The sequence below is a fragment of the Rhinopithecus roxellana genome, chromosome 5, assembly GCF_007565055.1.
Source record: "Rhinopithecus roxellana isolate Shanxi Qingling chromosome 5, ASM756505v1, whole genome shotgun sequence".
NCBI classification, from domain to species: domain Eukaryota; kingdom Metazoa; phylum Chordata; class Mammalia; order Primates; family Cercopithecidae; genus Rhinopithecus; species Rhinopithecus roxellana.
The window spans coordinates 37,339,908-37,355,862 of record NC_044553.1 but is presented as its reverse complement, the minus strand read 5'-3'; the positions used below and the strand labels follow the sequence as shown (position 1 = coordinate 37,355,862).

General features: G+C 42.4%; 1 protein-coding gene across 1 annotated transcript in view; it reads right to left on the bottom strand.

Annotated features, from left to right (window-relative positions):
• SLC27A2 (solute carrier family 27 member 2) overlaps nucleotides 1–15,955 on the bottom strand; it is a 53,417-nt gene that overhangs the window by 12,004 nt on the left and 25,458 nt on the right. Inside the window, 1 exon segment of the mRNA XM_010356614.2 lies at nucleotides 1,226–1,420. Within this exon segment, the coding sequence (XP_010354916.2) occupies nucleotides 1,226–1,420 (195 nt within the window).

The following is a 15,955-nucleotide window of genomic DNA, read 5'->3' as shown; positions in this document are numbered from 1 at the left end:
AGGAACATACAGGACCTGCCCAAGGTCACTCAGCTAGATTATGGTGGCACTGAGATTTGCTCTCCAGAGCCAGGGCTCTTACACACATGAACTACTGTCCTCTGAACTCTGCTGGTCTGTCCCTGGGGACACAGGTTGAGTGGGAGTCCCGGTGCGGCTGTTTCATGGCCAGACGGGATGAGCGGTCCAGAGGCACAATGACCACAGTGACTTCTCAAGCCAGCAGAGGCTCAGCATTTACTGAACATTTCTGGGTATTTGCAGAATAGTTGGTTATCTGGAAGACTGACTGCTTGAGTACAAAAAAGACAACAGAGACCCACAAGCAATAAAATGACTGACAGGGAAAAGAGATGGCTATGTGAGCTGGTTTAAAAATAAGAAATATCTCGCCGGGCGTGGTGGCACATACCTGTAATCCCAGCACTTTGGGAGGCTGAGGCGGGCAGATCATGAGGTCAGGAGATCGAGACCATACTGGCTAACATGGTGAAACTCCGTCTCTACTAAAAAATACAAAAAACTAGCTGGGCTAGGTGGCAGGTGCCTGTAGTCCCAGCTACTTGGGAGGCTGAGGTAGGAGAATGGCGTGAACCCGGGAGGCGGAGCTTGCAGTGAGCGGAGATCGCGCCACTGCACTCCAGCCTGGGCGACCGAGCGAGACCCCATCTCAAAAAAACAAAAACAACAACAACAAAAAATAAATAAAAAATAATTATCTTTCTGGTGGAATTATTAGGTGGACATAAATGTTCACCAGATCCTAGCACCGAGATGCCTGGGCTCCACCTCAGAACAACTGAATCCAAAGCCTAGCAGGTGGGGCCTTGCATCTGTGCATATTAAAAAACTCCCCAGGTGATGGTGCTGCACGACACAAAGGGAAATACTAGGTTTCACAGTGTACATTAAGCTTATGGAACTTGTAACCTTCAGGTGTTTTATCACATACAAGTATAAATGGCATCAGGAAGACTTTGCCTAAGTTGCAGATGGCAAGGGCACAATGGATTGTTCTTAACAGAAGTTGAGATGTTTTTAATTGGAGGATCTGATGTTTTGAAGTCATCATCACAGAGAATGAGCAAAATCTCTCTTGGTAATAGGAATGGGCCATGGCTCTGATGCTACCTGACTTCTGATAACATCATCACAACTTGGCTTTTAAGAAGTCTCTGTATTCTGAAAACTGGCTACATATGCTCTCATTTTTCAATGTACTTACTTTCTGTAGGTAATTTACTCTTCCAACAGCACCGACTTTTCTCGTATAATTCATAAATCCAATATTGCCTTCAGTGGCAGCATAGAACTCATAGATGCATATGTCTCCAAATCTCTTGACAAATTGTCTCCACACATCTCCTCGTAAGCCATTGCCCAGTGCCAGTCTCACTTTATGATCACGGTCATTTGGCTTCTGTGGTAGGGGGAGAAGAAGACCAAACTGAAACATCTCTGGAGCCTATGCTTACATATTAATAATTGCCTTTATTTTGTATGTATTTAATTTATACTGACATTGCCTTTACTACATATTTATGTTGGTTATAAATGCCCCTTAGTGTCTGCCTTTTTCCTGCCATTCACACACAGTATTCCCTATTCCTTTAGCACAAGCAGTATGGTCTGATAGCTGGAACTATGATTTAATAACCAAAACATGTGAATTCTCCCATTTTGGTTTCTAAGGAGCCAGATGAGACAATCTGACAGAACCAGGTGATGCCAACATTTAATCCATATCCAATCTAAAGTTAGAAGGATGTGTATAAGGTGTTCATAGTTACAATAATGTAGATGTTCATAGTTTTCTTGATGGGGCTGGTGAACATTAGTGAATTTCCAGAAAGGAGGAGCCACATGGGAAGGATCTGTCAGAGATGGGGACAATCTCCTACCAGTGGGACCCTGAGCAGTGTCTAGGATTTTTATGACAATGAAGAAGAAAACAGGAAACACAGTCCAATGAGATACAGAAAGAGAGAGAGAGAGAGCACCATTTTCCACAAAGCCATTAAAGAGCAACAGTTGGAGCCTGTGGGAACTGGAGGGAAGAGTCTTGACCACGCCCTGCCGTGTTTAACAGGTAGACCCCAGCGTTCAGAAGACCAGGCAGAGCTGAACCGAGACAACAAAACTGTCCCAGTGGGATGGGGAGGGGAAGAGGAGGAGGAGGCCACCTCCCAGTTGCCTCAGGTGGCCTGCGAAGAATATGATTTGCTATAAATAAAGATCACAAAGGAAAGTCTGTTTTGGGTGTAAGGACTGAAAGGAGTCTCTCTGGTGTCAGCAAGAGAGGTGGGGCTATGACCAGGCTGCCTTCCATTCAACCATACTCATTTAGGAGACCCCACAAATATGTCCATGACAATGATGGTTTTATTTATTTTGTTACTTTTAATTGTTAACAAAGACAGTCAAGTACAGTAGTGAGAAGAGGGGAAACAGTAGAACAAGAGGTTTGATCTATAACTGTGAACAATCAAGTGAGATAACTCACTACCTTCAGACCAGCCCGGTGATGGTTTTAATGATATCTTACGTTAACAATGTAATTTATGTCTTCCAGGAAATCACAGGCTGGTGGAAGAGACAAATAAAATAAATAGGAATAATTTTACCCCGTAAATTCTGTTACTCTATGACCTTTATTCTATCAGGATACAGAATGAAATGGGGTAAAAGTGCTAGGTCATTAGGGCTGTCCTCTCACATCAACTGTTAATTTCTTTGATAAAACAGCAATTGCTTAGAGCATTTTTTACATTATTTACTACAGTGTGAAATCACTGTGAAGTGGTCTTGGCATAAGAATTCCTCTCTGAAAAGAACTATAAGGGGGCGGGACTTTGGCATGGCAATTAAAAACCACACCAAGACAAACTCTGAATCGGTTTCCATGCAGGAGGAGCTAAGGGGCCAGGGAAGCAGAAAATATACATTCAATCTTTAAGTAGTTTGGCCAGAACATATGCGGCTCTTTGAGGAGTCCTAACCAGAGAGGCGGACTGATGCTGGTCACTGGTGAAAATGGACCCCTTGAGCAGTCATTCTGAGGGGGAAATGTGTCAAGAGAGACCAGGGCCCTCCACTGCCAGTGGCTCTTACCCAGGGTGTTTGGGAGAATTGCCTGAGAAGCCTTTTGAACCTGCATGAGACCTAGACATTCAGACTGAGTAGGAATCTATTTTCTCTCTCTCGCTCTCTCTCTTTTATTCTTTTGAGACAGGGTCTTGCTCTGTTGCCTTGGCTGGTGCAATTATGGCTTACTGCAGCCTTAACTCCAAGGCTCCTGCAATCCTCCTGCCTCAGCCTCATGAGTGGTTGGGACTACAGGTGCATGCTACCATGCCCGGCTAATTTATTTATTAATTTTGTAGAGATGAAGTTCTCACTATGTTGCCCAGGCTCATCTTGAACTTCTGGCCTCAAGCTATCCTCCTGCTTCGGCCCCCCAAAGTGTTGGAATTATAGGCATGAGTCACTGTGCCCAGCCAGAATCTGTTCTCTTCCGGTCCCTAGGTCACTGACTCTACTCCGCTTTATAATTACCAAGCTCCCGTAAGTCGGGAGATCGTATGTCTGGTTTGCCAGGGCAAGCCCTGGCTATACGTGTCCTGGAATGCTGGTTATCTTTCACTACCTTCACTCTCAAGTGTCCCTGTCTGGCTAATGAATTGTAGGGTCACCCTGCCCACAAGGCACTATCCTCCTCCATAAGGACTGTCAGTATTCAGAGACCACCCACTCCTACTGCTGTCCCAAGGATAAAACATCACACACGTTTGAAGACTTGCTTTTGCTTAAAGAAAATCACCTGAGCTGGGTGCTCACCTGCTCCAGGCTTGCATGAGAAGCTCCAAAGCAGCATTCCCGCATGTAGACCCAAGGTCTGACTTATCCCACATGCAGCCCACCAGCAGCCCTTCTCTTACCCACTTATTTCCTTGTCTATTGGATGGTGATCACCTATCTCCCTCATTAAATGGCAAACTCCTTCGAGGCCAAATGTACATGTATCTCTATGTCATCCCCAGTGCCTGGACCTGTGATTTGCATATGGCATAATCCTGGCAGTAAAATAAATAATCTCTACCAGGAAACCTCACTCCCTGTTCAATAACTAGTGGCCGGGTCAGGGCAGGGCTTAGGGTGCAGGAGGCCGCAGACACCCTGGGTGTGTGGGAAGCTGACCAGCCAGCCTCACAGGTGCAGCTGTCACCTGCCAGTGGCAGGTAGCTGAGCTCATAATCATAACACCATGGGCTCAGTTTTCATCATCCAGCTGGAGAATCTTATTACATCAGCAAAAAGGATTAAGGCTGGAAATGTTTGTGGGCACAAATGGGAGATCCTGGAGCCTTCTAAGATGTCTGGTTCTCACCTAAGCTTCTGCTCACCAGTGGCTGAAAGAGTATGACTCAAGTTTTCCTTTCCCATAGGGGGAACAGTGTTCCTCCATCACCAAAGCCACTCCTCAGAGGAACTGATTTCTAGATCAAGGGTCACCAGCTTATTTTTTTTTTTTGTTAGAACAACTCAGCAAAATAAAATTCCTGTTTATTGTTGGACAACATTGTTTCACACATACATCAAACAAACAAAAAAAACTTCTTCTTCACGTTAGAGCTAAGGTGAAACATGCAAACACACCTGGGGGACTAAATCCACACTGGGACTGAATAACTGATGAAGAGCAAGAGGTCAGATGTCCAGAGAGGAATGAAGGGTGCCAGGTAATTAGAACAGGCAGAAAGCTTCTATTGAGGGTTTTTCCGTGGGTCAGGCAGTTGACCTGTTTCTAAAGAACCCTATGAAAGGTGATAGCTAATGAAAGTATTTGCCTCATATTACAATTGAGGAAATGGAGACTCAGAAAGCTTAAAATAATTTTCCCAGGATCACAAAGGTAGTAAAACGGTTGCTCCGAGATTCAAATCTGAATCAATGTGACTTCAGAGATCTTTTCCTTATGTTTTTTAAAGCCCTGCACTTGAGGGGGCATCCACTGTGCTGCCCCTCCTTACTCATGCCCACCAATAAATCCCATTCCCCCCCAAAAAAAGAAAAAAGGAAAAAAAGCAACAAAGAGCGTGTGCCACACACATACTGTAAGATAAGAATCAAATAGTCCTGAAAGACCCTTAAATGAACAATGGTGTATTCACACCATCTACCTGTTCCCCCCCTTTACCTCCAGTTTACCACCCAGAGGCAGACACTTAACTCTTGTAGCTGCTTCTTGCTATCTGCATATTTCTAAATTAAATGCGTATACTTCTTTCTCTTGTTTCATCAATTGCAGATTTCCTATTGTGGTAGATGAGGATTCAGTTCTTTCCTATTCTCTCTTCCATTTTTCCAGTATCACAATTTTTGGTTAAATCAATATTCAGTGCTCACATTATTCTGCCCATAATACAACACTGAGGAGCCAAGTAATATGCTATGAACACATTTTCATTTTTCCTGGAATTAATTGCCTTTCTGCCCATTTGCTTCATTTCCTTAGTTTCTATTGGTAAGTTTCCCCTTATCCTCCAGTAGCCTCTAAAATTTTCCTCATGGTGAAATCTGTCTGCTGATCGAATTTCCTATTTTCTATTACGCTTCTTTGTCTCCTTTGCTCCAATCTGGACTGGTTATTTTCGAAGCCTGGGGGGTCCCTTTGTCTCTCTTTCCTGGATCCTGTGTTTTCCTCTGTTTTTTCATTCTCCTGTTTGGATGGAATATTTTCTTTAGTAACTTCCCAAAGGGGAGTATGTACATAGTAAGTTTATTTTATTTATTTTATTTATTTTTTGTGTGGAGACTTGGAATATCTGAATATTGTATACCTGAGTGATGATTTGGCTGGATACAGAATTCTAGATGGGCAATAATTTGTATCTAGAATTTTGAATGCACCACTCCTTTGTTTTTCAGCTTGCAGTGTTGCTACTGACAAGTCAAACTTTCACTATCTTTTTTTGGTAGTCTTAAATTTCATCATGGCACACTTTCTTTTTCCTCCACTAATTTTATTGGGTACTCCATTGGTCCTTTCAGTCTGTCCAGCCCTCGGATGTTTTCCTGTGTTATTTCTTTGATCATTTCCTCCTCTGCACTTTTTCTATTCTCTTTTCCTGATTTCCAATTAAATATATATGGGACCTCTTTGATTGGTCTCTAATTTTTCTATCTACTCTCCCTTTATGCCCATCAATTTATCTTTTTAACTTTCTGTAAGATTTCTCAACTTTATCTTCCAACTTTTCTATGAACTGAAGATTTTTAAACATCATTTTAATTTTCAAGTCTGATTCTTTTTTTCTTGTAAAACAGTACACTATTCTTGTTTTATGGATACAATATCTTCTCCAGTCTCTCTGAGGATATTAATGACACATTAAAAACATTTCTTTTTTTTTTTGAAACAGAGTCTCGCCCTGTCACTCAGGCTGGAGTGCAATGGCACGATCTTGACTCAATGCAACCTCCGCCTCCCGGGTTCAAATGATTCTCCTGTCTCAGCCTCCCCAGTAGCTGGGATTACAGGCGCCCATGACTGTGCCCAGCTAATTTTTGTATTTTTAGTAGAGATGGGGTTTCACCATGTTGGCCAGGCTGGTCTTTAACTTCTGACCTCGTGATCTGCCTGCCTTAGCCTCCCAAAGTGCTGGTATTACAGGCGTGAGCCACCGTGCCTGGCCTCTTCTGTTTTTTGAATTGATGCTTCTTTTCTTTTGATGATCCTTCCTGTAGGAGGCTTTCCTCAGGTGCTTGGTGATTCTTCATGTTTGTTCAGATTTAAGAGTAAGGCAACAGAAAGATGATTGGGCAGTTCTGTGGGGGCGGGGCGAGGGGGCTACTGCTAGGTGGGCTGCACTGCTGGTTGAAGCAATAAGCCCATGTCCAATGTCTTTTCTGGGAAAGTTTAGTTCTTCCTAAGAATTACACTCCTTCAATATCCTCCCTGCAAGCATAAACTGGCTACTGGAGTTCCAATATCTGTGCAGGGGAAAGGAGCTGGGGAGGGTCTCCCTGGTTAGTATGCAGATATTTTCTTAATCTCTGTTTTCAGTGCCTCATCCCTGCTCTCCTCTGTTCTTGGGGTCCTTCAGTCACAGCTTCATTAGCTCTCCAGAGAAAAATCCTCCTGTGTCCCACACAGTGGGAGAGGGGAATAGCAGGTCCAGCTACTTCCTATACAGATTCTATTTATTTATTTTTATTTTTCCATAAGTTATTTGGGGTACAGGTGATATTTGGTTATATAAGTAAGTTCTTCAGTGGTGATTTGTGAGATTTTGGTGCACTCATCACCCAAGCAGTATACACTGCACCATATTTGTAGTCTTTTATCCCTCGTCCCCCTCCCGCGCTTCCCCCAAGTCCCCAAAATTCATTGTATCATTCTCATGCCTTTGTGTCCTCATAGCTTAGCTCCCACATATCAGTGAGAACATACGATGTTTGGTTTTCCATTCCTGAGTTACTTCACTTAGAATAATAGTCTCCAGTCTTATCCAGGTCACTGTAAATGCTGTTAATTCATTCCTTTTTATGGCTGCGTAGTATTCCATTGTATATATGTGAATTGCGCTGCTATAAAAATGCATGTACAAGTATCTTTTTTGAATAATGACTTCTTTTCCTCTGGGTAGATACTCAGTAAGTGGGATTGCTGGATCAAATGGTAGACCTACTTTTAGTTATTTAAGGAATCTCCATGCTGTTTTCCATAGTGGCTGTACTAGTTTACATTCCCACCAGTAGTGTAGAAGTGTCCCCTGTTCACTGCATCCATGCCAGCATCTACTGTTTTTTGATTTTTTGATGATGGCCATTCTTGAAGGAGTGAGGTGGTATCACATTGCAGTTTTGATTTGCATTTCCCTGATCATTAGTGATGTTGAGCATTTTTTCATATGTTTACTGGCCATTGGTATATCTTCTTTTGAGAACTGTCTATTCATGTTTTTAGCCCACTTTTTGATGGGATTGTTTGTTTTTTTCTTACTGATTTGAGTTCGTTGTAGATTCTGGATATTATTCCTTTGTCCGATATATAGATTGTGAAGATTTTCTCCCACTCCATGGGTTGTCTGTTTACTCTGCTGACTGTTCCTTTTGCTGTGCAAAAGTTCTTTAGTTTAATTAGGTCCTAACTATTTATCTTTGTTTTTATTGCATTTGCTTTTGGGTTCTTGGTCATGAAATCCTTGCCTAAGCCAATGTCTAGAAGGGTTTTTCCAATGTTATATTCTATAATTTTTATAGTTTCAGGTGTCAGGTTTAAGTTCTTAATCCATCTTGAGTTGATTTTTGTATAAGGTGAGAGATGAGAATCCAGTTTTATTCTTCTACACATGGCTTGGCAATTATCTCAGCACCATTTGTTGAATAGGGTGTCCTTGGTCCCCTTTATGATTTTGTTTACTTTGCCAAAGATCAGTTGACTGTAAGTATTTAGCTTTATTGCTAGGTTCTCTATTCTGTGGCAATGGTTTACATGCCTGTTTTTATACCAGTACCATGCTGTTTTGGTGACTATGGCCTTATAGTATAGTTTGAAGTGGGGCAATGTAATGCCTCCAGATTTGTTCTTTTTGCTTAGTCTTGCTTTGGCTGTGCGGGCTCTTTTTTTGGTTCCATATGAATTTTAGAATTTTTTTCTAATTCTGTGAAGGATGATGATGGTATTTTGATGGGATTGCATTGAATTTGTAGATTGCTTTTGGCAATATGATAATTTTCACAATATTGATTCTACTCAGCCATGAGCATGGGATATGTTTCCATTTGTTTGTGTAGTTTATGATTACTTTCAGTAGTGTTTTGTAGTTTTATGTAGAGGCCTTTTGACTCCTTGAGTTAGGTATATTCTTAGGTATTTTATTTTTTTTTGCAGCTATTGTAAAAGGGGTTGAGTTCTTGATTTGATTCTCTGCTTGGTCGCTGTTGGTGTTTAGAAGAGCTACTGATTTGTGTACATTAATTTTGTATCTGGAAACTATGCTGAATTCTTTTATCAGTCCTAGGAGCTTTCTAGAGAAGTCCTTAGAGTTTTCAAGGAAAATGATCATATCATCAGCAAGCAGTGACAGTTTGACTTCCTCTTTACTGATTTGGATGCCCTGTATTTCTTTCTCCTCTCTGATTGGTCTGGCTAGGACTTCCAGTACTATGTTAAAGAGGAGTGATGAGAGTGGGCATCCTTGTCTTGTTCCAGTTCTCAGGGGGAATGCTTTCAACTTTTCCCCATTCAGTATTTTGTTGGCAGTGGGTTTATCATAGATGGGTTTTATTACATTAAGGTATGTCCCTTGTATGCCGATTTTGCTGAGAGTTTTAATCACAAAGAGATACTGAATTTTGTTGAATGCTTTTTCTGCATCTATTGAGATGATCATGTGATTTTTGTTTTACATTTTGTTTATGTGGTGTATCACATTTATTGACTTGTATATGTGAAACCATCCCTGCATCCCCGGCATGAAACCCACTTGATCATGGTGGATTATCTTTTTGATATGTTGTTAGATTTGGCTAGCTAGTATTCTGTTAAAGATTTTAGCATCTGTGTTCATCAAGCATATTGGTCTGTAGTTTTCTTTTTTGGTTACATCCTTTCTGGTTTTGGTGCTAGGGTGATTCTGGATCCATGGAATGAATTAGGGAGCATTCCTTCTTTCTCTATCTTGTGGAATAGTGTCAAAATAATTGGTACCAATTTTTCTTTGAATGTCTGGTAGAATACTGCTGTGAATCCATCTGGTCCTGGACTTTCTTTTGTCGGTAATTTTTAAATTACCATTTCAATCTTGCTGCTTGTTATTGGCCTTTTCCAGGTTATCTAATTATTCCTGATTTAAGCCAGGAGGGTTGTATTTTTCCAGGAATGTATCCATCTCTTCTAGATTTTCTATTTTATGTGCATAAAAGTGTTCACAGTAGCCTTGAATTATCTTTTGTATTTCAGTGGTGTTAGTTGTAATATCTCCTGTTTTGTTTCTTAGTGAGGTTATTTGGATTTTTTCTTTTCTTTTCTTGGTTAATCTTACTAATGGTCTATCAATTTTATCTTTTCAAAGAACCAGCTTTTTCGTTTCATTTATCTTTTGTATTTTGTTTGTTTGTTTGTTTCAATTTCATTTAGTTCTGCTCTGATCTTGGTTATTTCCTTTCTTCTGCTGGGTTTGGGTTTCGTTTGTTCTTGTTTCTCTAATTCCTTGAGGTGTGACCTTAGATTGTCTGTTTGTGTTCTTCCAGTGTTTTTGTTACAGGTGTTTAGGGCTATGAACATTCCTCTTAGCACCGCCTTTGTTGTATCCCAGAGGTTTTAATAGGTTGTGTCATTACTGTCGTTCAGTTTGAAGAATTTTTTCATTTCCGTCTTATGTTTTTGACCCAATGCTCATTCAGGAGCAGGTTATTTAATTTCCCTGTATTTGCATGGTTTTGAAGGCTTCTTAGGAGTTAATTTCCAGTTTTATTCCACTGTGGTCTGAGAGAGTGCTTGATATAATTTCAATTTTCTTAAATTTATTGAAGTTCATTTTATGGGCTACCATATGATCTATCTTGGTGAAAGTTAGAAAGTTATGTGCTGTTGAATAGAATGTGTGTTCTGTTGCTGTTGGATGAAATGTTCTGTATATATCTGTTAAGTCCATTTGTTCCAACGTATAGTTTAAATCCATTGTTTCTTTGTTGACTTTCTGTCTTGATGACCTGTCCAGTGTTGTCAGTGGAGTACTGAAGTCCCCCACTATTATTGTATTGCTATCTCATTTCTTAGGTCTATTAGTAATTGTTCTATAAATTTGGGAGCTCCAGTGCTAGGTGCATATACGTTTAGGATTGTGATATTTTCCTGTTGGACAAGGCCTTTTACCATTCTACACTTGTCCCTCCTTGTCTCTTTTAACCGCTGTTGCTTTAAAGTTTGTTTTGTCTAAGAATAGCTTCCCCTGCTCACTTTTCATGTCCTTTTGCATGAAATGCCTTTTTCTACTCCTTTACTTTATGTAAGTCCTTATGTGCTAGGTGAGTCTCCTGAAGGCAGCAGTTGGTTGGTGAGTTCTTAGCCATTCTGCAGTTCTGTATCTTTTAAGTGGGGCATTTAGGCCATTTACAGTCAATGTTAGTATTGAAATGTGAGGTACTGTTCCTTTCATCATGCTCTTTGTTGCCTGTGAACTTTTGCTTTTTTGTTTTTTGTTTGCTTTATAACTTGTATTTTTGTTTTATAGGTCTTGCGTGATTTATGCTTTAAAGAGGTTGTGTTATGATGTGTTTCCAGGATTTGTTTCAAGATTTAGAGCTCCTTTTAGCATGTCTTATAGTGGTGGCTTGGTAATGGCGAATTCTCTCAGCATTTGTTTGTCTGAAAACGACTATATCTTTCCTTCATATATGATGCTTAGTTCCGCTGGATACAAAATTCTTGGCTGACACTTGTTTTGTTTGAGGTGGCTGAAGATAGGGCCCCAAACCCTTCTAGCTTGTAGGGTTTCTGCTGATAAATCAGCGTTAATCTAATAGGTTTTCCTTTATAGCTTACCTGGTGCTTCTGTCTCACAGCTCTTAAGATTCTTTCCTTGGTCTTAACATTGGATAACCTGATGACAATGTGCCTAGGCAAAGATCTTTTTGTGATGAATTTCCCAGGTGTTCTTGTATTTGTATTTGTGCTTCTTGTATTTGTCTGTCTAGGTCTAGCAAGACTGGAAAGTTTTCCTCAATTATTCACCCAAATATGTTTTTCAAGTGTTTAGAATTGTCTTCTTACTCAGGAACATCAAGTATCCTTAGGTTTGGTCATTTAATCCCAGACTTCTTGGAGGCTTTGTTCGTATTTCCTTATTATTTTTTCTTTGTCTTTATTTATTGGGTTAATTCAAAGACCTTGTCTTCGAGCTCTGAATTTCTTTCTTCTACTTGTTCAATTCTATTGCCAAGACTTTCCAGAGCATTTCGCATTTGTAAAAGTGTGTCCAAAGTTTCCTGAATTTTTGCTTGCTGTTTTCTTTAAGCTATCTATTTCCTTGAATATTTCTCCCTTCACTCTTGTAAAATTTTTTGGATTTCCTTGCATTGGGCTTCGTATTTCTCTGGTTCCTCCCTGATTAGCTTAATAACTAACCTCCTGAATTTTTTTTCAGGCAAATCAGGGATTTCTTCTTGGTTTGGATTCATTGCTGGTGAACTAGTGTGATCTTTTGGGGATGTTGACGAGCCTTGGTTTGTCATATTACCAGGGCTGGTTTTCTGATTCCTTCTCATTTGGGTAGGCTCCGTCAGATGGAAGGTCTAGGGCTAAAGGGTGTTGTTCAGAATTTTGTCCCATGGGTTATTCCTTTGATGTAGTACTCTCCCCCTTTTCCTACTGATGTGGTTCCTGTGAGCTAAACTGCAGTGATTGTTGTCTCTCTTCTGGGTCTAGCCATCCAGCAAGTCTACTCGGCTCCAGGCTGGTACTGGGGGTTATCTGCACAGTCCTGTGATGTGAACTATCTATGGGTCTCTCAGCCATGGATACCAGCACCTGTTCCAGTGGAGGTGGCAGAGGATGCAATGACTCCATGGGGGTCCTTAGCTTTGGTGGTTTAATGCCCTGTTTTGTGCTGGTTGGTCTCCTGCCAGGAGGTGGTACTTTACAGAAAGCATCAGCTGCAGTAGTGTAGAGAGGCACTGGCAGTGGGCAGGGCCCTAAAATTCCTAGGATTATATGTTTTTTGTCCTCTGCTACCAAGGTAGATAGGGAAGGACCATCGGGTGGGGGTGGGCTAGGCCTGTCTGATCTCAGACTCTCCTTGGGCTGGTCTTGCTGTGGCTGCTGTGGGGGATGGGGTGAGATTCCCAGGTCACTGGAGTTGTGTACCTAAGAGGATTATGGCTGTCTCTGCTGAGTCATGCAGGTTGTCAGGGAAGTGGGGGAAAACTGGCAGTCACAGGCCTCATCCAGCTTCCAGGCAACCTGAAGGGCTGGTCTTACTCCCACCGTGACCCCACAACAGCCCCGAGTCTGTCTCCAGGTGGAGGGCGAGTCAGGCTTGAAAACTTGCCCAAGGCTTTCTGCCTCCCAGCTGTTAAAGCAAAGGCTTTAGTTCTTCCCCACCTGTGGGGTCTGCAAGCCAGATTCGCGCCCTCCTTGGAGTTCTGGCCAGGAGTCTTCTTGCCCCATTCAAATTGTCACAAAGTTCAGCTAGAGAATTCCTTCTCCCTGTGCAGTTTTACCCCCTGCTCCTCTGTCCACCCTCCTGATGGATCCCTGTGGTGCCAGGCAGGAATGCCCTGCTAGGGGACCCAGCAAGCTCCCAGGGCCTTTCTACAGCTTCCTCTACCTCTGTATTTTGCTCAGTTTGGCTCTTGACTCAGCTCCAGGTAAAGTTGGGAACGTCTCCTGCAAACAGACCTTCAGCTTCTCCAGTGTGTGTTCGGGAGATGAGGGTCTCCCTTTCCCACTTCCACAGTTGGGGCGATCACAGTATTTGGGGTGTCTCCCGGGTCCTCTAGGAGCAGTCCACTTCTTTCAGAGGGTCTGTGGGTCCTCTCAGGATTGCTGGTTAGTTCTTGCAGTCAATCTGGAGCTAAAATTCACAATGCGAGCCTCCGCATGCTGCTCTGTCTGGAGCCACAATCTAGTCCTGCCTCGCGTTCGCCTTGATCCCCTGTCCTCTGTATTTTACTTCTTACACAGGTTTTCAAATAACCCCCCTGTTTTAAGCCTGACACTTCATCCCACCTTCAGCTGTATTCAGCACCTGCAATTTCTCAGCTTTCAGGAAGGCAACAACCTTCTTTTTTTTTTTTTTTTTTTTTTTTTTTTTGAGACGGAGTCTTGCTCTGTCGCCCAGGCTGGAGTGCAGTGGCCAGATCTCAGCTCACTGCAAGCTCCGCCTCCCGGGTTCACGCCATTCTCCTGCCTCAGCCTCCCGAGTAGCTGGGACTACAGGCGCCCGCCAGGTCGCCCGGCTAGTTTTTTGTATTTTTAGTAGAGACGGGGTTTCACCATGTTAGCCAGGATGGTCTTGATCTCCTGACCTCGTGATCCGCCCGTCTTGGCCTCCCAAAGTGCTGGGATTACAGGCTTGAGCCACCGCGCCCGGCCGGCAACAACCTTCTTATTGGGACTTGCCTCTTAAGTTTCACCCTTCTCAGCCTATTATGTCAGTCACTGTTATCTTTTAGCTTCCTATACTATGTAGTTCATGGTTGCAATGTCTCTTAAGTTTCTGAGATGATGGTGTTTTTGTGTGTTTTTCTCATCTCCTTGTTTTGGGGTGACTTCCAAGAGGTGAAAGGGCAGAAGCTCTTTATCACCTTAGGAAAACTCCAGAGTCCCTGTAATTAATATGTTACACTTCTGCCTGGACAAGTTTCCACCTGTTTGCTTTACACAAGAGGCCCTTTGTCCTTCTGTGTATTCTCCCACCACAGCCAAAAGGACTGTCTAAAAATGCCATCTCCCACATTACTCTTCCATGTAAGGCCCTTTAGTCATGGCTTGTCATGTTCACATTTGAGTCTCAGCAGAGTAAAGCCCTTGCCACCTGACCCAGCCCTTCAGCTTCACCTCCTGCCAGACTGCTTGCAGTCCCCAGTGTGCTGGGTCCTTCATCTCACTGCTCACGTGATTTTCCTGCTGGCCAGAAACCCTTCTTTTCTTGCCTGCCTGCAGAACTTCTCTGTATTCTTCAAAGCCCACTTTCCCTGGCGAACCTTCCTGATTCTGCTCCCCTTCCCTCTTTCTTTTGGCCTCCCTCTGTCTTGGGCCCCAGTCATACTGGCCACTCTCCACTCTGTGCTGCAACACATCCATCCATTCTCTTTTTTGAACAGAATGAAGCTGATGCAGAGACAGAAATTTTAGGCTAGAAGGGACTACAGAGGTTATCCAATTTCGGGGGGATGCAGACAACACTAGAGGTAAGTTGAGTCTATTCAGCTTTTTCAGGGTTTTGGTCAATATTATTTCTCCTTCCAAATATCATGCTTCTATGTGTGGCCCCTGGAACTCTTTTTTGGTTCCCTTTCTGTCTTCCTCCTCCCACACTCCAGCAGGTGGCATAAAGCCTCACTGAGACCCCTTGCTGTAGCTTCAGTCTGTAATTTGAGGAAAGAAACACTGAGCTTTAGCAATATCATGTTCCAGTAAATAACTTTCCCTAGATGGCATGGTTTTTAGGCAACTACACAAACCGAATGGAAGGTGACAACCATACACTGCAAGAAATGAATCAGAACGGCCTTTCATTACAAACAGGCGCTCTGAAAGGAAAGGCCCAAAAACAATGTGGGAAGATGGCAAAATAGATAGAAAATATTCACTATAATATTTTAAAAATCACTTAGGTCAACAGCTTTGCTATCTAATCCCCTACTCAACCTCAGACGAAGGTAATTAAGTAGAATGTTTTCCCTTATTTGTTCCTTTGTGTAAGTGGGCAGAATTTTCATTGATTCATTCAACAAATATGTATGGGATGCCTATTATGAGCGACACACTGTTAGGCATGGAAAATGATAATGATAATAATGGCAACATGTGTTGAGCATTTACTAAGTTCCAGCTACTACGTGGTTTACATATATCATCTCACGTTGTCTTTGTAGACCTCATGTGAGTTAGTTACTATTATCTCCTTGTCGGCTGATGGGAAGCTGAGATTTAGAGAGGTTAACTATCCTGCTCCAAAGGTAGAGTCAGGATTCAGGCCGACTAACTAGCAGAGTACTTGCTCTCAGCACTACTTTAAGTATCTGGAGCCAAATCTGAACCACTGAGTGTGGCTGGGAACATTCTCCATAGCCCCCTGCTCTACCAGAGAAGCTACTGAATATGGTTGAGAAGAGGGCAGAGAAGCACAGCGGCTTCCACCTCCCAGCACTGGCCCCAGATTCTCCTGATGAGCTGGGCCATGTATGTCTGTGGATGGGTGTCACTTGGTTTAGCTGCTCTGCT